The 20,530-nt window shown below is 38.7% G+C and overlaps 1 protein-coding gene across 27 annotated transcripts in view; it reads right to left on the reverse strand.

Moving 5' to 3' along the window:
* The window catches only part of CELF2 (CUGBP Elav-like family member 2), a 639,281-nt gene that overhangs the window by 97,865 nt on the left and 520,886 nt on the right, over positions 1–20,530 (reverse strand). For all 27 annotated transcript variants that reach the window (XM_089686480.1, XM_089686562.1, XM_089686390.1 and 24 more), the window contains one exon: positions 16,133–16,267. In XM_089686480.1, the coding sequence (XP_089542606.1) occupies positions 16,133–16,267 (135 nt within the window). The remainder of the gene's footprint in view (positions 1–16,132; positions 16,268–20,530) is intronic.

Here is a 20,530-nt window from a genome sequence, read left to right on the forward strand (position 1 = left end):
AAAATAAAAAAAAAAACAGCATTGTTGCTTGCACATGATTGGATGATGGAAGTCAGCAGAACGCCTCCTCACTTACTAAGCTCTGAAACAAATGCCCTTGCAGAGTACAACTGCACTTGCAAAGTGCATAGTCTATTTGATTTTGTCAACCTCACTGACTCATTTCACATATGTACCTCCGTGGACAACCTTTATATTCCTGTGTTTATTTCTTCATGTTTTCCCCTTAATGCTTACTTACTGTGATATGATACTGAAACAGGACAGTCTCCCTCCCTAACATTTGAGATCTCAGTTTTTAAGCCTCATTTGCCTTTCCAAAAACCCAAACAGGTTTAGCTGGTTTCAGGTATGGGGAATAAGGAAAACATTAGCCATTGCACACATTTTTATTAGAGCTATATTTAGATGTAATGGTGAAGAAAAAAATCAGAATATCAATGTATGGAATACATAAAAAGAGTTTGAAAAGCTATTTCCTTCAAAATTAGGGAATGTTGCATATTGAAATAAAAAGTTAGAAGAGGGGTATGGTCTGATCACAGAAGGTAATGGCTACCTGAATCCAGAGCTCTACTCTTCCGCTGCTCTCCCCATCAATCTCTAGCAGCAAACACCAGCGACTCCCCCTTCAGTGAGGAGGACTACATACAGGGGGACACCAAGAGTTTGTCCCGCAAAAAATCCCAGACTCAGGGATTGCACCGGCTCCTGGAATATTACACGCAGCCAGCACAGCCTCCTGCCCAAGATGGCACCGGCCGGGAATATGACATGCCAGTCTCGCAACCCACACTGCCTGTACCTGCTCCAGGGGGTGAATGCCTCTCTGACATGGAGCATTCAGCTGAACAACAACCCGTCTCCATACCTGTCGACATAGGTAAGAGACTGGCAAACTCACTTGCTCACTCACCAGATAAACCTCCCCCAGGGAAGCAGCAACATTCTGGGACCTGTAGTCCCACAGCTGACACTATTTGTACGCAGTGTCTTGCTACATTCCCCACAAGAGATAATCCTGCTTCAGAACATTCTCTCAAGGCAATGCCACTCTCCCTACAAGCTGATATTCAGAAGGAACTGAGGGCCTCCATTAATCATTTACATGACCGGACTGACTACCTAGAGGAACACACCAAGCACATGTAGCAACATCTCTCAGTTTCTCCACCGAAGCTCATAATACTGTAGATCTTCAGGATGAACATTCTGAAGCCATGCAACAGTTGCGCCTCAAAGTAGCAGACCTGGAGGACTGCTCCAGGCATATCAATATAACAATCAGGGGAATACCAGAAGCTGTCACTTCAGCTGAAACAGTCCCTTATTTACACCAACTTTTCTGAAAACGACTTCTCTCTCTCATGGCACAGGAAATGCTCAATGACCGGGCCCACAGAATACATAAACCACAACATCTGCCAGCCTCCTTGATCAGGGATATTCTAGCCCAAGTTCATTTTTTCCACACTAAAAAGCACATAATAAAATCCGCCAGATCCATGCGCTCGCTACCTGAATGATATCTCTGCAGCCACATCACAGGCATCACAAAGCATTTACATCAGTCACCATGGTTCTCGTGGAGCAAAAAAATCACTATAGAAGGGGATTCCCTACAAAGCTACTGGTCACATATCAAAATCAGCAAATCTCCATTCTGACTCCCAAAGATGGGATCAAACAACTGCACAATTGGGGCATAATTACTAATTCTCTGCCCAAAACGCCTGCTGCTAAGGAGCCCCCAAAGATCTCTGCCTCAAAGCATACACGAGCCCCACCTTAGCTCTCAGTGGATTCCATCACTCTTTCCTCTCCTGACTCAGTAGTTAGTACTTGTTTATGGATGCTTTAAATTTAAGTTAGTGGAGGAGCAGCTGCCATGTTGGAAAACTCTCCTCACCCCATTGCTATAGTGTGAAATGCACACAGTGCCTTTTGGTTTGCCTTTTTTATACAATTTTTTTTGTTTGCTTGTATTGCTGTTCACATTCTTGTGTTCTATATGGAGTTTATATTAACACTGCAAACTCTATTTTATTCATATTTTGTCTGCTCATATATATTATATTTATACCAACAGTATATTGTGTAACTGACCCTAACTTAACCACATAGTATTCTTTGTACTACATTGACATCTCCACCTTTCATCCATCATGTCCCTTAAAGTTACTTCTCTAAATGCCTATGGCCTCAATAGCCCATTCAAACGTTCTGTTTTATGGCACGAAGCAATTGCCCAACGGGCCGACATACTTTGTGTTCAAGAAACACATCTATCATCTATTAATCCACCTCAATGCACACACAAACCTTTCCCTCACATTTTCCACTTTCAAGCCAGCAACAAAGTGAGAAGAGTTATGATCGCAATTTGCTCTACTGTCTCATTTATACTATCACATGTAGAACAAGACCCCTCTAGTAGATTCCTAAATTTGTCCACTTCCTTCAACAATAGCCCACTAATAACAGTAAATAGCTATGCACCAAACAGCCACTAAATATTTTTTTACAAAACTATTCTACAAAAGATTCAACACTATCCCAAAGATAAAGTCATAATTCATGGAAATTTCAATGATGTGATAGACCTCTCACTTGACTCTTCTAGCTCAAAAAGAAAATCCACTGTCCTCCCCTTTTTCCTCCTACTTGAGGACTTTTACGACCCCTGGAGATGTCAACATGGCACTGAGAGGGACTACTCCTTTTGCTCTAGTTCCCAGAAAACATACTCTCGGATAGACCTGTTACTCAACTCCAAGGTGGTGCTGCAAAGAGTATCTGCTTCCTCTATAGGAGTGATTTCTTGGTCTGTTCATGCACCCATGTCCATCCCTCTTTTCTCACCATCCTCCATTTCACCCCATAAAATGTGGTGCCTAAACGCCTCACTGCTTAATACTAGGGAGATCCAGGAACAGGTCAGGTCTGAGATTAGTGACTTTGTCAACCATAACTCTGGCTCTGTCGCTAACCTCACTGCAAATCAGTCATTTTACTATTAGGATCCCAGGAAAGGAATACATGCAACTAACCTTGCTGAACTTCACAATCTCCGAACAGAAATGAGCTCTTACCTGCAAAACGGCTTTGATTTCTACCTGAAAAAATGTAAACTCACTTGGAATTCCCAGGGCAATAAAAAATAAAAGAAGGAAAACTCCTGGCTAGTGATGGGCCGAACACCCCCTGTTCGGTTCGCGGTCGAACATTTTTTAACCTAACGAGAGTCTATGGGACTCGAAAATGTAAATTCAAAAGTGCCCATTTTATATGCAAGTTATTGGCCATAAAAGGGGTATTGAGAAATCGGGTACTGCCTGAGGGACATGAATCAGTGAAATTTTTTTTCAAAAAGTACCGTTTTCAAAGAGGCAGTCATTTTTCATTGCTTAAAGTAAAAAACAAATAAATGAAAAATGAATTTCCCCCTAAACTACCTGCAATGTTGCACATCTGTACAATGTATAGAACCTGCTGCAGCTGGACTGACATTTTGTTTTTTAAATGACATTTGTATAAAAAAAAAAAAAAACCCAACAGTGTGGGGCCCCCACCTAATCCATACCAGTCCCTTTAGGTCTGCTAGGAAGGTGAGGAGGGACCACACAGTAGTTTTTTTTTTTTTAAGTGCGTGGGGTTCCCCCTAAAAGCCTTACCAGGCTCTTTAGACCTGGTAGGACTTTTAAGGGGAACCCCACCCCCCCAAAAATAGGGGAAAACCACATGAGGCCCCCCTAAATTCCTACCAGTTCCACACAGGCCTGGCAGGACAGAAAAGGGGGGGACAAATTAGCGTCCCCCTCCTTGCAGTTTACCTCGGCAAGGGCCACTTCCCCACAATCCTGCAACCTTGGGCTGTGGTTGTGGGGGGTGACTTATTGGAATCTGGAAGGCCCCCCCCCTTCTGTATGAGTATGAGAATGAGTATGGGGTATAGTAAAAAAGTGTAAAATGTGAAAAAAACACAACAGTTTTTGACAAGTCCTTTGTTAAAAAAAAGCCAAAAAACGGTTCCATCATTGTAATCCATTGTCAATCATGGCGTCCAGCGTTGTCACGATGATGACGATTCACTAAAATAAAAAAACCTCCTACGCCTGCCAACCTGTCTGCACCTGCTGAGCACTCGCCACAATCTGACATTTGCTGGTCAGATGCCGGTGATGTGACATCACCGCTAGCTCTGCCAAATTGTGCTGTGATCGGCCAAAGCATTGCACCTGACCTGTGGTCAGGTGCATTGCTTTGGCTAATCACAATGCACTGTGAGAGCTTTGCCTCATGGACAGGATGAATAGCCCTGGCCAAAATGTTCCTTCTCCCCCATGTCCTCTACTTCTTCAGGACTTTACCAGTACCAATACTACAAGCGGACATTGCTAAAATCCAATGAATCATTAAATATACCCAGGGTTTTTACCAGTCTTAGAGCCCCTAACACCAAACTATACTACAAATGGTCATAATAGACCAAGCAAAGCAGTGGTGGTCTCCACATTTCATTTTTTCCCGGCTTCAAATAGAATCCACTGCAATTTCTCAAGTGCCTCATTTAATTTTGCCAGCGACCTGGCTCAACGTTTATCCACCTTGCTCATTTTTGCCTACAATCAACGCTACAGTTATGGTTTGGAAAGCCATACAACAAACTTCTCAAGGAATCCATATGCAAGCTCTGAATCTACTTCCACTTCTCTTCTTACAACTCCTTTCTCCAGACCTTCCATTCAACACTGGACTTTGGCAGGAATCAACAGGATTGGAGATTTGTTGAAGCACCAAGATCTTCTCACCTTTCAGCAACTCTCAGCCTTATATAACATACCCAATAAGGACTTATACATTTACTTGAGAGTCCCTCATATCCTCTCTTCTATATCCATTGCCAAGACAACCATTTACAAAGATTTGCTTTCTTTATGTACCCAGATGTCCACTTAAACTAAGTGGATCGCATACATCTATAATTGCCTTTCTAGTCCAACCTCTACCTACAAACCTACAAATATGGTATACTGGGAGACAACTCTCACCGAGCTCTTCAAATCCCATCTATTTTTTCCAAAAATTTAACACATTGGGAAACACTCATGAAATTTTATTACAAATGGTACTATACACCAGAAAGATTGGCTCACATATACCCATCTCACTCTCCGAAATGCTGGAGAAACTGTAACGCGTATAGATCTCTCTAACACATCTTGTGGGAATGTCCAGTCATTGCCCCTTTTTGGAGGAACTTATCCACCTCAATTTTTGATACTACTCATGTTTCACACCTGTTAACCCCGCAAATGGCTGTCTTTGGTCTAGACTCTTTTTTCTGGCCTACTAGAAGTAATGGTGGCAATTCCTATCCAGCTCTACCATACTCTATCAAATTTATTGAAACAGCCCCTGTTAGCATATGTATCCTTGTACATGGGTAGGGTGGAGTTCACTAGTTGTGGTCAGTACTGGACTGAAGGGGGAGAGGGTTTAAAAGTAATTGCCTTCCTGGCGTAAAATAGAAGTAACTCTAGAAGTGTCCTCTCTGCTGTGGTAGGAACAAATTCATCTACTGGGCCTAACAAGCAAATTCTGGGAAAGGGGTAAAGGAAGTGCCTACCACTGCATTAATTGTGGCAACAACTGTCCCCCAATATTTTGAGATTGGCAGAGAAAATCCATGTCTAGCAGTAAGCAAGTAGGGTACAATGAACTTGCTTTATGAAATGATGATTATTTGCTTAGACATTTTCTTTTTCCAAAGCATAATAGGAAATGCATAGCAGAGCATCTGAAATACATATAAAATTCCGTTACTTTGCCTACTCCTTATAATTATAGCGTCAGTAATAAGTATAATTTCAAGTAGCACCGAGCATTTCCTTTTCAGCATTTAAGCCTTCAGCAAGCACAGTATGCAACAACATCTGTAGAGTGGAGCTACCTGCATAAAGAAATGTCAGGTAATTATGCAGTGCTGATTTTCACCAATTTATGGAAATGCCAGAAATGATTGATCCTGCTTTACAATGCAGCTAAATGTTAGTTTCCCATTTGATTCTAGCTCACATCAGAATGTATGGTTCTGACCATCCAGTTGCAAAGGTCACTCTGCATCTTTTATAGATAAGCATTCTTTTTGCTTTTGCCTTGTCTTTTTTGTCTTTCAACTTGCTAGTTTTAAATTTCCATTTGTCAGTTAAGGAATCAGTCTACCCACAATAAAAAGTAGTTTGGCTTTAGTACTATTAAAACAAGATAATGTGGTCAGTTTACCAAGCTGCAAGATTTAATCTGGCCATAGACTGATTGAAAATCGAGAGAAAAATTGAGTTGGTAGACCGTCCAATTTTTGTATGGTTAGTGTACTTTCTTGTGACAGTTGATTTCCGTTTCAAGATTGAAAATGAATGAACATGTTGGAAATTCTTTTGAATTAACAATTTTCACATTTTTGTAGGTCAAAAGTTTGAAAAAAATGTTTTAAGAGATTTTCGCATCAGCAGTAGGGTAGTAGAAATTGATTGTAGAAAACAATAATTTAATGTACACAATCAAAAAATGTTTGAAGGATGGTGGAAAGTTCCTGATACATTGTTTAGGCCATTGACTGTTATATAAAAAAAAAATGTAATTTGTGTCCAAATTTGTAATTCGTTTTTCTACTCATCCATGGCCAGCTTTATTTTAACTGTTCACTGTCTTATCTCATTAACTATTTTCTCATGCAAACATTCAGTGCCACACACCTGTGCGAATACTGTTTCAACACCATTGCAAAACTTTATTTCTCTTGAATAAATATATCCTGCATCATTACTTAATATTCAAATAGCTCTATTTCCCATGCTTCCTTAATGCTACAGTATTTGAGAAAACCTCACAGTTAGGTGTATACAGTATGTTTAAAGTATTCAAATGATTTTCTCCTATGATTGTCAGTTCCATTTAGTGACCATAATGCTGTAATTTTTTTTTACATTTGACATTTCTGGAAAATATGACATTATGGCCACTAGATGGAGCTGATGATGATAGGAGACAATCATATTACAAACAATATGGTGATCATGCATGGCACCTGTGCAAATGCCTAGGATCAGCATGGCAATTTTTTTTATACATAGACCCCTTAGTGTCAGTCCGAAGATTGACGTGTCTGAAAATTCTAAAATCCTTTAGAGGTGAATTTCACAGTTTACTGGTACCTCACACCTCCATTCATTCCTATTGGACCATCACTTTGATTGTCACTGGCCTTATTGACTGAACAGGAATGTGGAGGAAGTAGGCAAAGGCAGGACATAAGTCTGGCAAAGCTTTGCCTGTCAATATTTAAAGTGTATTGAAGGTAAGGCTTAAAAAAAAGCAAAAAACAAACATATCATACTTACCTGCTCTGTGCAGTGGTTTTGGACAGAGCAGCCCCAATCCTTTTCTTTTTGGGTCCCCTGCCAGAGTTCCTCCCTTTGCTGCTTGCTATGGGGTACTGGTGCATGTTCACTCCGGATCTCAGCTCTATGCATCCATGAGATGGCTTGACTCAACCCCCACTCTCTCCTCATTGGCTTACTGGCTGTGAGTGACAGCAGAGGGAGCTAGTGGCTCCAGCTGCAGTTTCAGCCAATGAGGAGAGGTATTCTTGCGATGGCTGAGGCTCTTGTGCACATTGCTGGATTGAGGGGGGGGGCTAAGGTGAGTATTAGGGGGGGCTGGGGGGCTTCTGCACACAGAAGCATTTTTACCTTTATGCATAGAATGCATGAAGGTAAAACACCTTCAGTCTTTACAACCATTATTACATATTTCTAATGTATAAGAAATCATTATAATTATTTACAACTGATTATAATTATTTACAACTGTGTGCTGTGTTATATATAGTAGTAGTATTTGAGATGATTTTTGAATATTTATACATTCTTTGTATGGTTAGCATAACATTTTATATAGTGGTCTGTTGGAAGCAACTCATTGAGGTTGATCTAATAAAGGCAAATAGACTGTGAGCTTTGCATGTTGTAGAAGGCACCAATGATACGTCGTGGAGGGGCATTATTTTTGTTCCTTTTAAGAGGTTCTCAGCCCTAGCTGAGAGATTCCAAGGAAATGCCAACAAGAGGGGGAAATTGGTTAGCAGTTTCTCCTGTGTTTGTTATGGGTCCAGTGAGTGTACTCCCTTAGAATATCACAATGTGCAATTACACACATTTTCCCCAGAGCTTAGTGAATGTGAGGAAGCATCATTTTGTAAAAAATACCCAATCAGGTGCAAGGAAAAAACAGCATTTTGATGGAAATCAGCAGAGTTTAACCACATTCACTAAGCTCTGGGGAAAATTAGTGCAACTGTGCAAAGTTCACAGTCAACTTACCTTTAGTGAATCAATCCCATTATGATAACCTTTTGATCTTTAATCTATTGCTATTTTGAACCTCCATTAACTCTTTCCTCACGGATTACAGTATGATTTTAGAATGCCCTTTAGATTATAGTGGATTGGATTGTAGGCTCAACCATCATATAAATTGTTGCCAAATCTAACAAATGTGCATCAGTATTGCACTGTCAGATTTAAACACCTATGACCATGTTAAGAAGACTGTATGGCTTTTCCAGTTTGTGTCATTGTATCAAGTTTTAATTGTTTTCCACCTAGCCCAGTCTAATCTGGCTAGTTGGTTTCTTTAACCACTTTAAGGCCGGGCCTTTTCTGGCACTTTTTGTTTACATGTAACATCAGTATTTTTTGCTAGAAAATTTCTATAAAATTAAATGCCAATGATTTTGGAAAATGGTGCCATTTACATTCTGGTAAACTGCAAGTGATGTCAGATCATCGCTTCGGGGTTACCATATCCCAGAGCCCAACAAAGCTAATCTGGTGGAATGAGAGATTCTGGAAAAGCTGCGGAAGGCGGCTGGAGTGGGGGGAGGTTCCCTTCCACTGCCTTTAGAAGTAATTCAGTGGCTAGTTAGCAGCTAGGATTGCTTTTACAGAAGAGCCAACCATCAGCTGTAACAAATGGTACCAGGATGATACCTGCAGCTGCAGACATCATCCCAGTATAAACACCTGAACTCCAGTAACGTACCAGGCTTGTGACTCCTCGGTAAATGGTTAAAAAATGTGATTCTTTCTCATGCTAGTGCTTGATTAGTTCCAAATGGATGTTGAAATACAGAGTGACCATTTTTCTAGGTTACTATTTCTGTACCTTATATGTACAATATGGGGGCCTACATTACTTGGAACACTAGTGCTGAGATTAAACTACAGATTTGAATCATGCATCCTTTTGAACTGATTCTGTACTCACAACTTACTAAAGAAAGGCAATATGGTAGCAAGCACCACAACTTGCCCATTCTTAGCTTTTCAGCACTTTTCTACACCCCAATAGTAGTAAAGGCAAAAGTGGTAGAGCACTTCTCTACCACTCAGTCTGCTGCCAAAATCCCTTTTAAATCCTTAGACAACTATAGACTTTCTGAAAGTGAATAGTGATGGAAGGATAACCACCACCATTTATTAATGTTTGGAAAAGGTATTTGGCAGAAAGTGTTATATTTGGGTGATATGATATCAGTTGTTTACCACGCCCAGAAGTGTAATTTTTTTTCCTCGGAGCAGAGGGAGAATTGGGCAGTAGAAGAGGGTGAAAAAGAACGCCAAGTTCCTGCCACCACACTGCAGCCTTTAATACAGTTTGCTTTATACTTGTAAGCTTTCATAGGAATTATATGTTATAAGGTACATTTTACAAGATAAATATGGGAGATGTCACTGGATAAATTCTTGGACTACTATTTTTGGCTTTCAGATTCAGTAGCTAAAGATTCAGAGACTTAGTATGTGGGTCAGAAGGTGCATTTCCCTGGCTGAATAGTTGTTCCAAATCTATTCACTTGGCTATAAAAGCCTGAGAATAAAAGCCTGGAAGCCTGTATATTTCAATATAGGTTAACAATGGCAGCTTACTCATTTCTATGATGGCACATTCCCTAGAAGATAACAAAATAACTGTAAATATTCTCCGGTTGAATAGGACCTTTCTGACCTTTCCAAAAATTTAGATATTGCGGTTGATTTAATAAAACCGGAGAGTGCAAAATCTGGTGCAGATCTGCATAGAAACCAATCACTTTCCTTTTTTTTTGTCAAAGTTTAACTAAACAAGCTAAAATTAGAAGCTGATTGACTACCATGCACAGCTGCACCAGATTTTGTACTCTCCAATTTTAATAAATTAACTCCATTATGTAGAATGTTTACATTACAGAGTAGTACAGTAGTTATACATACTGCAATATCCCTTATGTATTATCATTAATTCTATTTTTAAGTAATAAATAAGGCTGATTTTGTGCTTTATTAGTTATTATTTCCTGGCCATTCATTAATAATGGATATTACATAGGTTTGGATTATGTAGATCCATGTTTCTATAAAGAAAAACTTTACTGTTGTACTTGTACATTGTAGATTTCAGTAAAATTATTATTATTTTTTTAGGTTCTTGGATTCAAGTCATCTTACATTCCAACAAATTGCTCAATGTGCCTGGAACTGATCCTCTCAGGGGAAAATGAAAAATGTGTCCATATTGTTTTCATTTTATCTGTGTAATCCACAAATGAAAGGAGAAGTCTATGGGGATTTGAAAGCTCTGTTCTTCATCTTTAAACTATTAGGTTGGTCCAATTAAAGGTATCACCATGTACAGTCAACATGATCTTCTCTGTGAGGAATTGTGCTAAACAAGCTCTAGAACAGGAACCAAGGATAACAATCAATTTAGCTTGTATTGTTTTTTTTTGTAGTACACCATTGTCAGGCAATGGCAATTTACATTAAACTAAATATGTATGGATCGGGATTCCAAGAAATATATAGCAGCTTGTGACATGTATTTATATGCAATATATTTTGGCATGGACAGTAATCAGTTGTTGCCACATTGAAAAAGCCATTTCCATCAAACCTCATCTCTTATACCTTGCATTACCTCCAATCAAATGCTTTTACAAAACTCTTCAGGCATTTCACAATTTGCAGAAAAACTGCAATCAACTGTATACTTTGTGTATTGTTAGTAAATGCATAAACCATGAACTTTCAAACAAAACTGAAAACCTTGACTGACCACAAACAATTCACAAGTGAAAATATACCACCCTTTATGTCCTTAAGATTTTCCTCTTTTCTTCAAAATAGCCTATATTTAAAAGAAAAATGATTGCTCTATTTTTGCTTAATAAACAATTTAAAGGAATTTGCCAATTTAAAATGATTTCCTTTTCTATAGTATATAAAGTATAGTTTATATCAGACAATCCTCACGGTGATTATTTCTGAAATGTAATGGTCAAATGTAAAGTTAAAGCCTCTTTAACCACTTGCCCTCCAGAGGATTTATCCCCTTCCTGACCAGGCCATTTTTTGTGATACGGCGCTGCGTTACTTTGATTGACAATTGCACAGTCATGCAACGCTGTACATAAATTAAATTTATGCCCTTTTTTCACCCACAAATAGAGCTTTCTTTTGGTGGTATTTGATCACCTGCTGATTTTTTTTTTGCGCTATAAACAAATGAAGACTGGCAAATTTGGGTAAAAAAAAATATTTTTTTAAAAAAATTTAAAAATTCAAATTTCTTCTTAAATTTAGGCCAAAATGTATTCTGCTACATGTCTTTGCTAAAATAAAAATCCCAATACATGCACATTATTTGGTTTACATGAAAGTTATAGCGTCTACACAATATATACTGGAAATTGTATTTATTTATTTTTTATACTAATAATGGCGGTGATCAGGTCTGATTCATGCACCTTCAGACCTGAGACCTCTCCCAATTCCTGCACCTTCAGACCTCATACTTGTCCCAATTCTTGCAGAATGAGACCTCATATCAACCCTAATTCATGTTCCTTCAGACCTCAAATCAGCCTCAATTCATGCACTGTCATACCTCAGACTAGACTCTAATTTATTGACCTTCAGAACTTAGATCAGTCCCAATTCATGCACCTTCAGACCTTTGATAAGTCCAAATTGATGCACGTCCAAACCTCAGATTATTCCAATTTCTGAACCTCCAGAACTTATATCAGCTCCATTTCCTTCACCATCAGATCTCAAATTAGCCCCAATTCCTTAACCTTCAGACCTCAGATCAGTACCAATTCCTGCACCTTTAGCCCCCATATCAGTTCCAATGCATGCAATAATAGATCTCACATTAGCCCAAATTCCGGCACCTTTAGATCTCAGATCAGCCTCAACTCATGTGCTTTCAGATCTGAGATCACCGGAATGCATGCACCTTCAGACCTTAGATAAGGTCCATTTTTGAACTTTCAGATCTCAGATCAGCGATATTTCAAGACTATTCAGATCTAAGATCAGCTCCAGTGCATGTACTTCAGATCTTAGATAATTCCCAAAGCATGCATAAACTTCAGAGTTCAGATCTGGGGAGGAATGGCATTGGGGAAATACCTGTACATGTGCTTCAAACCTCAAATCAGCCCCAATGCATGCATGCACTTCAGACTTAAGCTCAGCCCTAATGTATGAAAGCACTTCAGACCTCAGAAAAGCCTCAATGTATGAAAGCACTTCAAACCTTAGATCAACCCCAATGTATGCATGCACTTTAAATCTCAGGTGAGCCCTCATTCATGCAAACACTTCACACCTTAGATCAGTCCCAATACATAGATGCACTTCAGTCTTCAGGTCAGCCCTGATGCAAGCATATATTTCAGACCTCAAATCAACCTCAATCCATAAACTTCAGACCTCAATCACCCCCTAACTGCATACTTCAGACTTCAATTCAGCACCCACTCTTAAACATTCAGACCTATGATCAATGCATGCATGCATTTTAGATCTTAGATCACCCTCAATGCATTCACTTCAGACCTCAGTTCAGTCCCAATGCAAGCATGCCCTTTAGACCTCAGGTAAGCCCCCAAGCAAACATACAATTTAGGCCTCAGGTCTACCCACAGCCATACACTTCAGACCTCAGATCAGCTCCTTCCATATACTTTAGGGTTCAGATCAGCTTCAATCCATACCTTTCAGACCTTTGATTAGCCCCAGTCTACACATTTCAGACCTCAGATCAACCTCAGTATAGTTCAGATCATAGATCAGCCCCAATTTAAACACTTCAGGCCTATCATCAGCCCCAAACCCTGTATCTTGGAAAAAATACAGGGTACCACTTTAGGTGTGGCAAGCAGGTTTCCTCAGCAGAGCACAGCACAGCACATCAGGCTTTCATTCAAATCAAGGGGGTGGGTGAGCCAAGCTTTGAAATTATTAACCTAGGGAGCTGTCAGTTACAGAAATACCATTGCCTGCCACTGATTTACTAGAACTGGAGTATGCAAAATCTGGTGCAGCTCTGCACAGAAACCAATCAGCTTCCAATTTGTCTTTTTGTCAAAGCTTAATTGAACAAGCTGAAGTTAGAAGCTACAGTAGTTGATTGGCTACCATGCATAGCTGCACCAGATTATGAACTCTCCAGTTTTAGTAAATCAACCCCCATGAGTTAGAGTGTACCATAGTTGATATTTATGAGTGCCTGAGGCAGGAATATCCCAAGACCCCAGGAATATCCCAGGATATTCTACAAACAACCTAAATTTGATGACTTTCCTTAATGACATAAGCAATAGTCAGTAAAAACACTGAAACTTTTCTCTACACCAGAGTTATCTCCGACCGCAGAGGTTCTTGCTTAGATAGCTCAGAGGCAGATAACCTGTTCTCATTTAATTAAATAAAGCCCTTTTTAGTTGTTGTTCTCATAACTTTTTGTTTTGTGTTCTAGGGTTAATATGTGACTGCATCTGTCCAAGAAACAGTTTTTTGGACTTAGTTTTAGGTCTGAAACCAAGCAAGAATGAGATTGCGCTGGCAGCAATTCGGACTGGAGAGTAGGTTCAAAACTGGCTGCTACACCTGGATGATCCCTTCCTAATAAGTGTTAAAGACCAATCCATTCAAGGTGGACAAAGAAATAAACTACAGTTTTAATGTGTACCCTATGGGCTTGTATCTTCACAATGTGGTGGTGGCTAGCTGTGTTTTAAATGTCAGTCATGGATATGTGCTGTAATATAACACGAGATGTGTTTTTTTTTACTTTCTGGACAAAGTTAGGTCCTGCAGGACTAAAATGGCAAAGCTGAAAATACAAGGGTGTTTCTCATGCTCTAGGTCCTTATTTAAGAAGTGGATATGTTGACAGTTGTGTTGGAGAGCAGTTGGGTACAGGTTATGTCAAATTCATTTTTTACATAATTGATAAGGTAATTACAATGAGTTGCAGGTATGAGAAAGAAGAGGATTACAACTTCAACAGGGGTAGGCAACATTGGCCGCTAGTGGAGTAAACTTTGGTTCAAGCAGATGCTTGACCCTTAGGCTTAAGGTGAGTACATATCAACCGTTGATACAAACAAGACTGGAGCTGTGGGAAATCTGTAGTGGATAGGGGCTGTGACAGAGTAGAGGCTAGAAGCATGATTGTAATAGTTGGGTAGTAGGCAGCTGTTGTAGGAGCAGCTAAATCCTTTTTTAGTAATATGCTGCAAATATTTTATTTGGAGTTCCATGCCAAAGAGTTATTGGCTTAGGTAAAAAAACATGGAAGAGGGTGGCTGATGAAGTAAATATCGAGAACTACAATTACAACTTCACAGAGAACTAAAATAAGCATTTCAATGGTATAAAACAAAAACATAAAAGTGGAAATTTGAGCCAAACATATTCAGCAAAGAGGCAAATGGACATCACTAAATGTACGCATATTAATATAGCAGTGAATCTGACATTAACCAATATTCACTGCAGGTACAGCACTGCAGCTTGTATTAAACCACAGTGATTTATTCACAAACAGTGAATATTTGGTAAAAACTGCATTCACTGCTTTATAAATATAAATGTCCCTAACAGTAATTGTAAAGAATTAGTGGCCTAGAACGGGCATGATATTATAGAAAATATTTCAGAAGAACACAGTTTCAGTATTACAGATTTCCTTTTACTTTTTGTGTGCTGTAAAATATTTGTTCTGCCTTCTTTCCCTTTATATTTGCCCAGAGATCCTTCCAGTAACACACTTCCTGATATTGGGTGACAATGCACACTCTCTGTTTATGAAGGGACCACATTGTCACCCTAAAACAGAACTGCAAAATACCTCCCCTCTCCTCTTCTGCATAATATAATATTATGTAGCCCACAAAAATGCTGGAGACATTGTAATTGATAAGAATATAGCAAAGGCTGAGAGCACAGGAAGTGATCCACTCACATGACTTACGTAATGATCAACAGAAACAAAAGAGAGCAAATAAGAGAAGTTCAATGTTAGGGTTTATGTACACTTTAATTACCTTTTTAAATAGGGATCAGAAAGAGTAGCTTACTACCCCTGTTTCCTAAATGGCTTTAAGAATATAACTAATAAGGCCTAATGATATATTATTTTTTTTATATACTAGCAACACAACACTTTCCTCACTTCTTTTTTTTTTTTTTAATATTCATAGGAAAGTATGTCCTGAGATTAGTAGCAAAAATTTCTCCTGACATAGATGTAAAAAATATTTATATTTATGGTTCCCAGATAGCTCTAGATGACAAGGGTTAATATAGAAAGGGGTTGGGAGCTGAAATCAATGCCTGCATATCCCAAAATGTTTGAAAGCAATGAATTAAACTGTCCTGTGAAAATGGTTTATTCTGGTAATACTGTAAGCGTTGCAGTCATAAATGTTACATTTCAAAAACTCCTTTAAAGAGCTGCAATCTCTTTACAAGCAAGTGGCTGAATATAAATTGCTTTATTGTATCCATGTTGCATTGTAATAGATAACTCACCAAGTCATGCTTCCCATAGAGACCCCCTTTGACTTTACAAATAAAAGTGATTACTTCTTTCCATCTTTGTAGAAAGTGAATGTGGGTAACTACATGGCATGGGAAGCCATCATGAGTGACCTCTGGCACATCCCATCTGCTATCTGTGACATACTGCTCTAATTAACTATTAAGGATAGGTTCTTTACAGATGGCACACTCACCTCGACTCAGTCCGTCAGGTCCCCGTAGGATTCTGCATTCTTCTATTTGACCAAATGGAGAAAACATCACCCTGATATCGTTCTCGTTACACTTCTTCGAAACCATGCCTATGAACAATTTTCTGTCTTCCACAGCTAGAAGATAAAAATAATGAATGAGCAAAGGCCATTTCATCTTTTTATTCCTGTGATCAATGCTTCATTACCACATCAAAACCAGCTGCGATCATGTGAGCCTAGCTTTGTGCTTTACACAGGTCCCAGGAAGGCAAATGCTTACTCTTTATTTCGCATTTATTTTCTTTCTTCCTTTTTTATTTTTTTTCTGTGATGCTACTACAGCTCACAGCGTGATAAGAAGCTGCTGTTCTTCCCAATACATTCATCTTAGACTAGGACAGAAAAGTTGCTATTTCTAAAGCTGGGACAAGCTGCATTTTAGTAAATAAACTCAAACAGCAACATTAATAAAACACCTTACAATTAAGTGTGCATTTGAAAATTTGGCTTCATCTAGATATCCAAGTATATAAATCAATGCACACAGGGGAGGGCAGTAAGTCCTCCAAACTGGCTTGCTGATTTGTAGCCATTAAAATATAGATAGATTCATATTCAAGCATTTTTTGTGTATTGAAATTTAAATAATAAAACTATGTAATAAGTATTTGCATGCTATTACCTGCAAAAAACAAGCATGCAATCAGGCTAAAACTACTGTGAGGCTTGTTTTTTGCTGTTTGTGCTTGACAAAAACAAAAAGTGAGAGGAAATGTCACCAAAGTGAGGGTATCCCATTTTAAGGCAGTCACCTTAAAATGTTGGATTGTCCATCACTTTCTGTCCCCTAGATGATGGTCATCATGACCAGTAGAGAGGGGAATTCTACCCAACAGGAACATTGACATCAAAAAAACCTTACAGAAGTTCTAACCCTTGCAAAACTTGGAAAACCTAACTACTTTCCTTTTTCTCTCTAAATCCTCATGGGTCTCAGAGCATTATTTATTTATTTATTTATGTATCTATTGTTTTGGCAATATCTCATTTCAGTGTATTATATATTTTAGGTTTTTTAGTCAACCCTAACATATTATAGATTTGAGGGGCGGGGGTGCAGATAGGACTTTCATTTGGTAGTTAATTTAGATACATATATTTTTATTTTCTTGATTTTTATTTGGGAATAAAACATGTATGTAATTTTTGCACCCCAATATATTTACCCTAAAATATAATCAACAAAGTTAGCTGTTTAAAATGATATCACTGTGACTTTTAACTTTTAACAGAGCAGAATGGTTAAGTCTAAAGTGAACTTATATATTTTACTTTAGGAGAGCTTTTTTCCCCCCCCCGATAAATGATCGCTGCTCAGTTCTCCGGGATTCTCGAACACAGTTCTCCTGTGAATGCAGTTTATGAAGCGGTGTAAATTAGTTCTCCGAACGAAGGGAGAACAGTCTACAAACGCTGGAGAACGGTCTACAAACCCTGGAAAACGGCTAATTTTACTATAATCTCGCGAGATTACAGCAAAAAATCAGTTTGCTAAGCAGAGGTAAATTATCGCTGCTTAGTTTGCGGTCCCTCCGATTCTCCAGCTCTGGGCTGGAGAATCTGGAGGGAGAACACAGATCTCCAGTGAAGGGCTGAACATGTTCTCTGCTGATCTCCTGAGTGTCATAAACTGTGAATGACCAGAGAATAGCTGTGATCCTCTGAATCACAGCTATTCTCTGTGTCATAAATGGACACCTATGATAAGTATACTGAGAATAAAATTATATAACCATGACAGTGTATACTCATTACATTAATGCTTGCTCTGTGGTTTCCTACTTTAGAGGCAAGCATTTTTACCATTTGGACTCTGCATTTTATATCGAAATATATTTCCGCGTATTGTTATCATGGTAGAAAAGCCCCTGGAAATGCTCATTGATTTAGCAAAGATTTACTGTTTTCTCCTATGACCAAAGGAAAAGCTTTTTCGTTTTAATTGCAGCCATTCTCTTTAGCAGTAGTGCCTGCTGGCAGCAACAGCTATCATTCTGTCTTTGTTAGGATCCCAATTTAGCTGGAAGGAAGAACATCATGGATAATTGTGAATACTTTCATAGCAATCTCAGGAATGGAGTTACACATACTTTGAAACTTTAGACACATATCAAATATGACCTTATGATACACTCTATCTGGTATCACAGAACAAGCTTTGTTCCCAGAGTCACAGGAGGTTATAGCCGAGATATTAATAGCCACAATAATTGCAGCATTTTTCAAAACCAAAGTATACAGCTGAGGCATTTGTGCAGCCATTCTTAGGTGAAATTATGTGGGGAACATGAAAGTACAGCATACAGCTACCTGCAGATAAATCGAATGAGGGGTTATGTAGTATTTTTCAAGCACAAATGCTACCTATCATGTGTCACCAATCACTGTCCACTAACATCATTTAAAATGTAACCTTAAAATAGCATTGTTCAATGTATAATAAGTATTTGCTCATATGAGAACCTTGACAGTTGTCACACAAAGGGGCGTTTCCACAATCAACAATAGCAGGAACAATTATAGCTTCACATACCTACACAATTACGGCTAAACATTACAAATGAATCAAAGGAAACCTTAACAAGTAAATTAAAGGAGACCTATACTAAGAAACATATGCTGGCGTTGCCGAAAACCCCTGAAAATGCTATGTTCCCGGCTGTTATGCTGATTCAATGTTTTTTTTACTTTACGTCACTTAACAAAATGATCATGTAGACTTGACTTACTCTGACCTCATTTGCTGCTCACTTGTTCAGGGTGAGTACCTGGAACTACCAATTTAATAAGGAGATCAGCAATGGCAAGATCAGCAATGGCAACCCATTTTTTTTTCTTTCAGTACAAGCTTCCTTTAAATTGCTTCATAGTATGATATTGAGCCCTTACAGACAATCTGAAATACACTGATTACTATTTATGAAATAGAATGAAGAATAGTAGATAATTTTGAAACTGAATGGTGCAATACATAACACTGCCTGTGCCATTTCTTTAGACAGTTTTATAAATGAGGTTTAATGTGTTGCAAATAAAATTGTCAGCAAAGGATTATGCTCATGATTCTAAGCAAATACAATTGGAATGTATGGCACTAGTTAGGAAGTTGCATTTCAAATACAATTGAAATTTAGTGCAGTTAGTGTTAGACATCCATTTAGTGAATACATTTCATTACAAGGTTATATGCAGTCAGAAATACAGGGTATATTTGTGTATCGGCACACTGGGGACACTGCTCAGGTGAAATCTGCTTCTACTAGGATTTCATATACGACACATGTTTATATCATTGTAACTATCATTACCACATAGTGTGGGCCCATTGGGATATGTACTGCACACTGCAAAGTGGGAGAGACATTAGCTCAAGTTTGGCTCCCAACATCACCAAAGGACTGTACATATTATTTAATGAATGTAATGCTTCAGAAAGCTATTGGTGAATGCACACATACAATATGACATAGTAGAAGAGAATACTGCCATCAATGCCTCTTTACAAATCAATACTTCCACATTTTCCCCCCTAGACCCCCTTTAAAAATATTTATGTCATATTAAATACCTCTCAGTAAGAATAATTAGAGAATAAAAAAAAAAAACATGAAAAGAAGAAATTTCTGGACAGCACAGAAAAAACGAATGCAGTGTGAAAACATAGTTTAAAGTCATTAAGCTACTAGGACCCAGTCTCAATTTTCCATCACTGATCTGAGTAAGAGCGTATGTAAGGAAAATACAGACTACTGTCTGCAGGGGCTGTGCAATAAGTACCAAAGGCCATCAGGGTTGCCACTAGGAACTTATACTATGACCACTGCACACAAATCTAAACCTCTTGTATGAAATAAATAGGTGCATCAAATATAATTTGGCAGCAGTAGCAGTAGCCTACCACCCCAGTTTCCAAGAAAAAGGATATCTTTTGCACAGGCAAATTAAACACTTCTGCCATGCCCCCAGTTATACGGCCTATTAAGAGTTAATATGTTAAATAGGATTTTTGATTTTGCAATAAAATCCATTTCTTGGGTACAGGACACAGGATCTTAAGACTTTCACGCTTCTCACCTGGACTAAAAGAAAATGACGTCCTCCTAGGACAGCCTCACACACACCCCAGGGGCCGTGCTTTACCATGATCTGTCATGATGACCAATCATTGTTCCAGGCTGCTGTCGGTACCATGTAATTGCTGGGACTAATCACAGATCACATGACAGTTGTACACAATGAATGGTTTTCATTCATAGCCATTCATTGTGTACTATTATGTTGATCTCTGTGATTGGTCATAGTGATCATTTGGCACAGACAGGGCCAGTCACAGTGCAT

This window comes from Staurois parvus, unplaced genomic scaffold (assembly GCF_062004578.1).
Source record: "Staurois parvus isolate SC_StPar_1 unplaced genomic scaffold, SC_StPar_1.0 ptg000019l, whole genome shotgun sequence".
In the NCBI taxonomy this organism is placed as follows: domain Eukaryota; kingdom Metazoa; phylum Chordata; class Amphibia; order Anura; family Ranidae; genus Staurois; species Staurois parvus.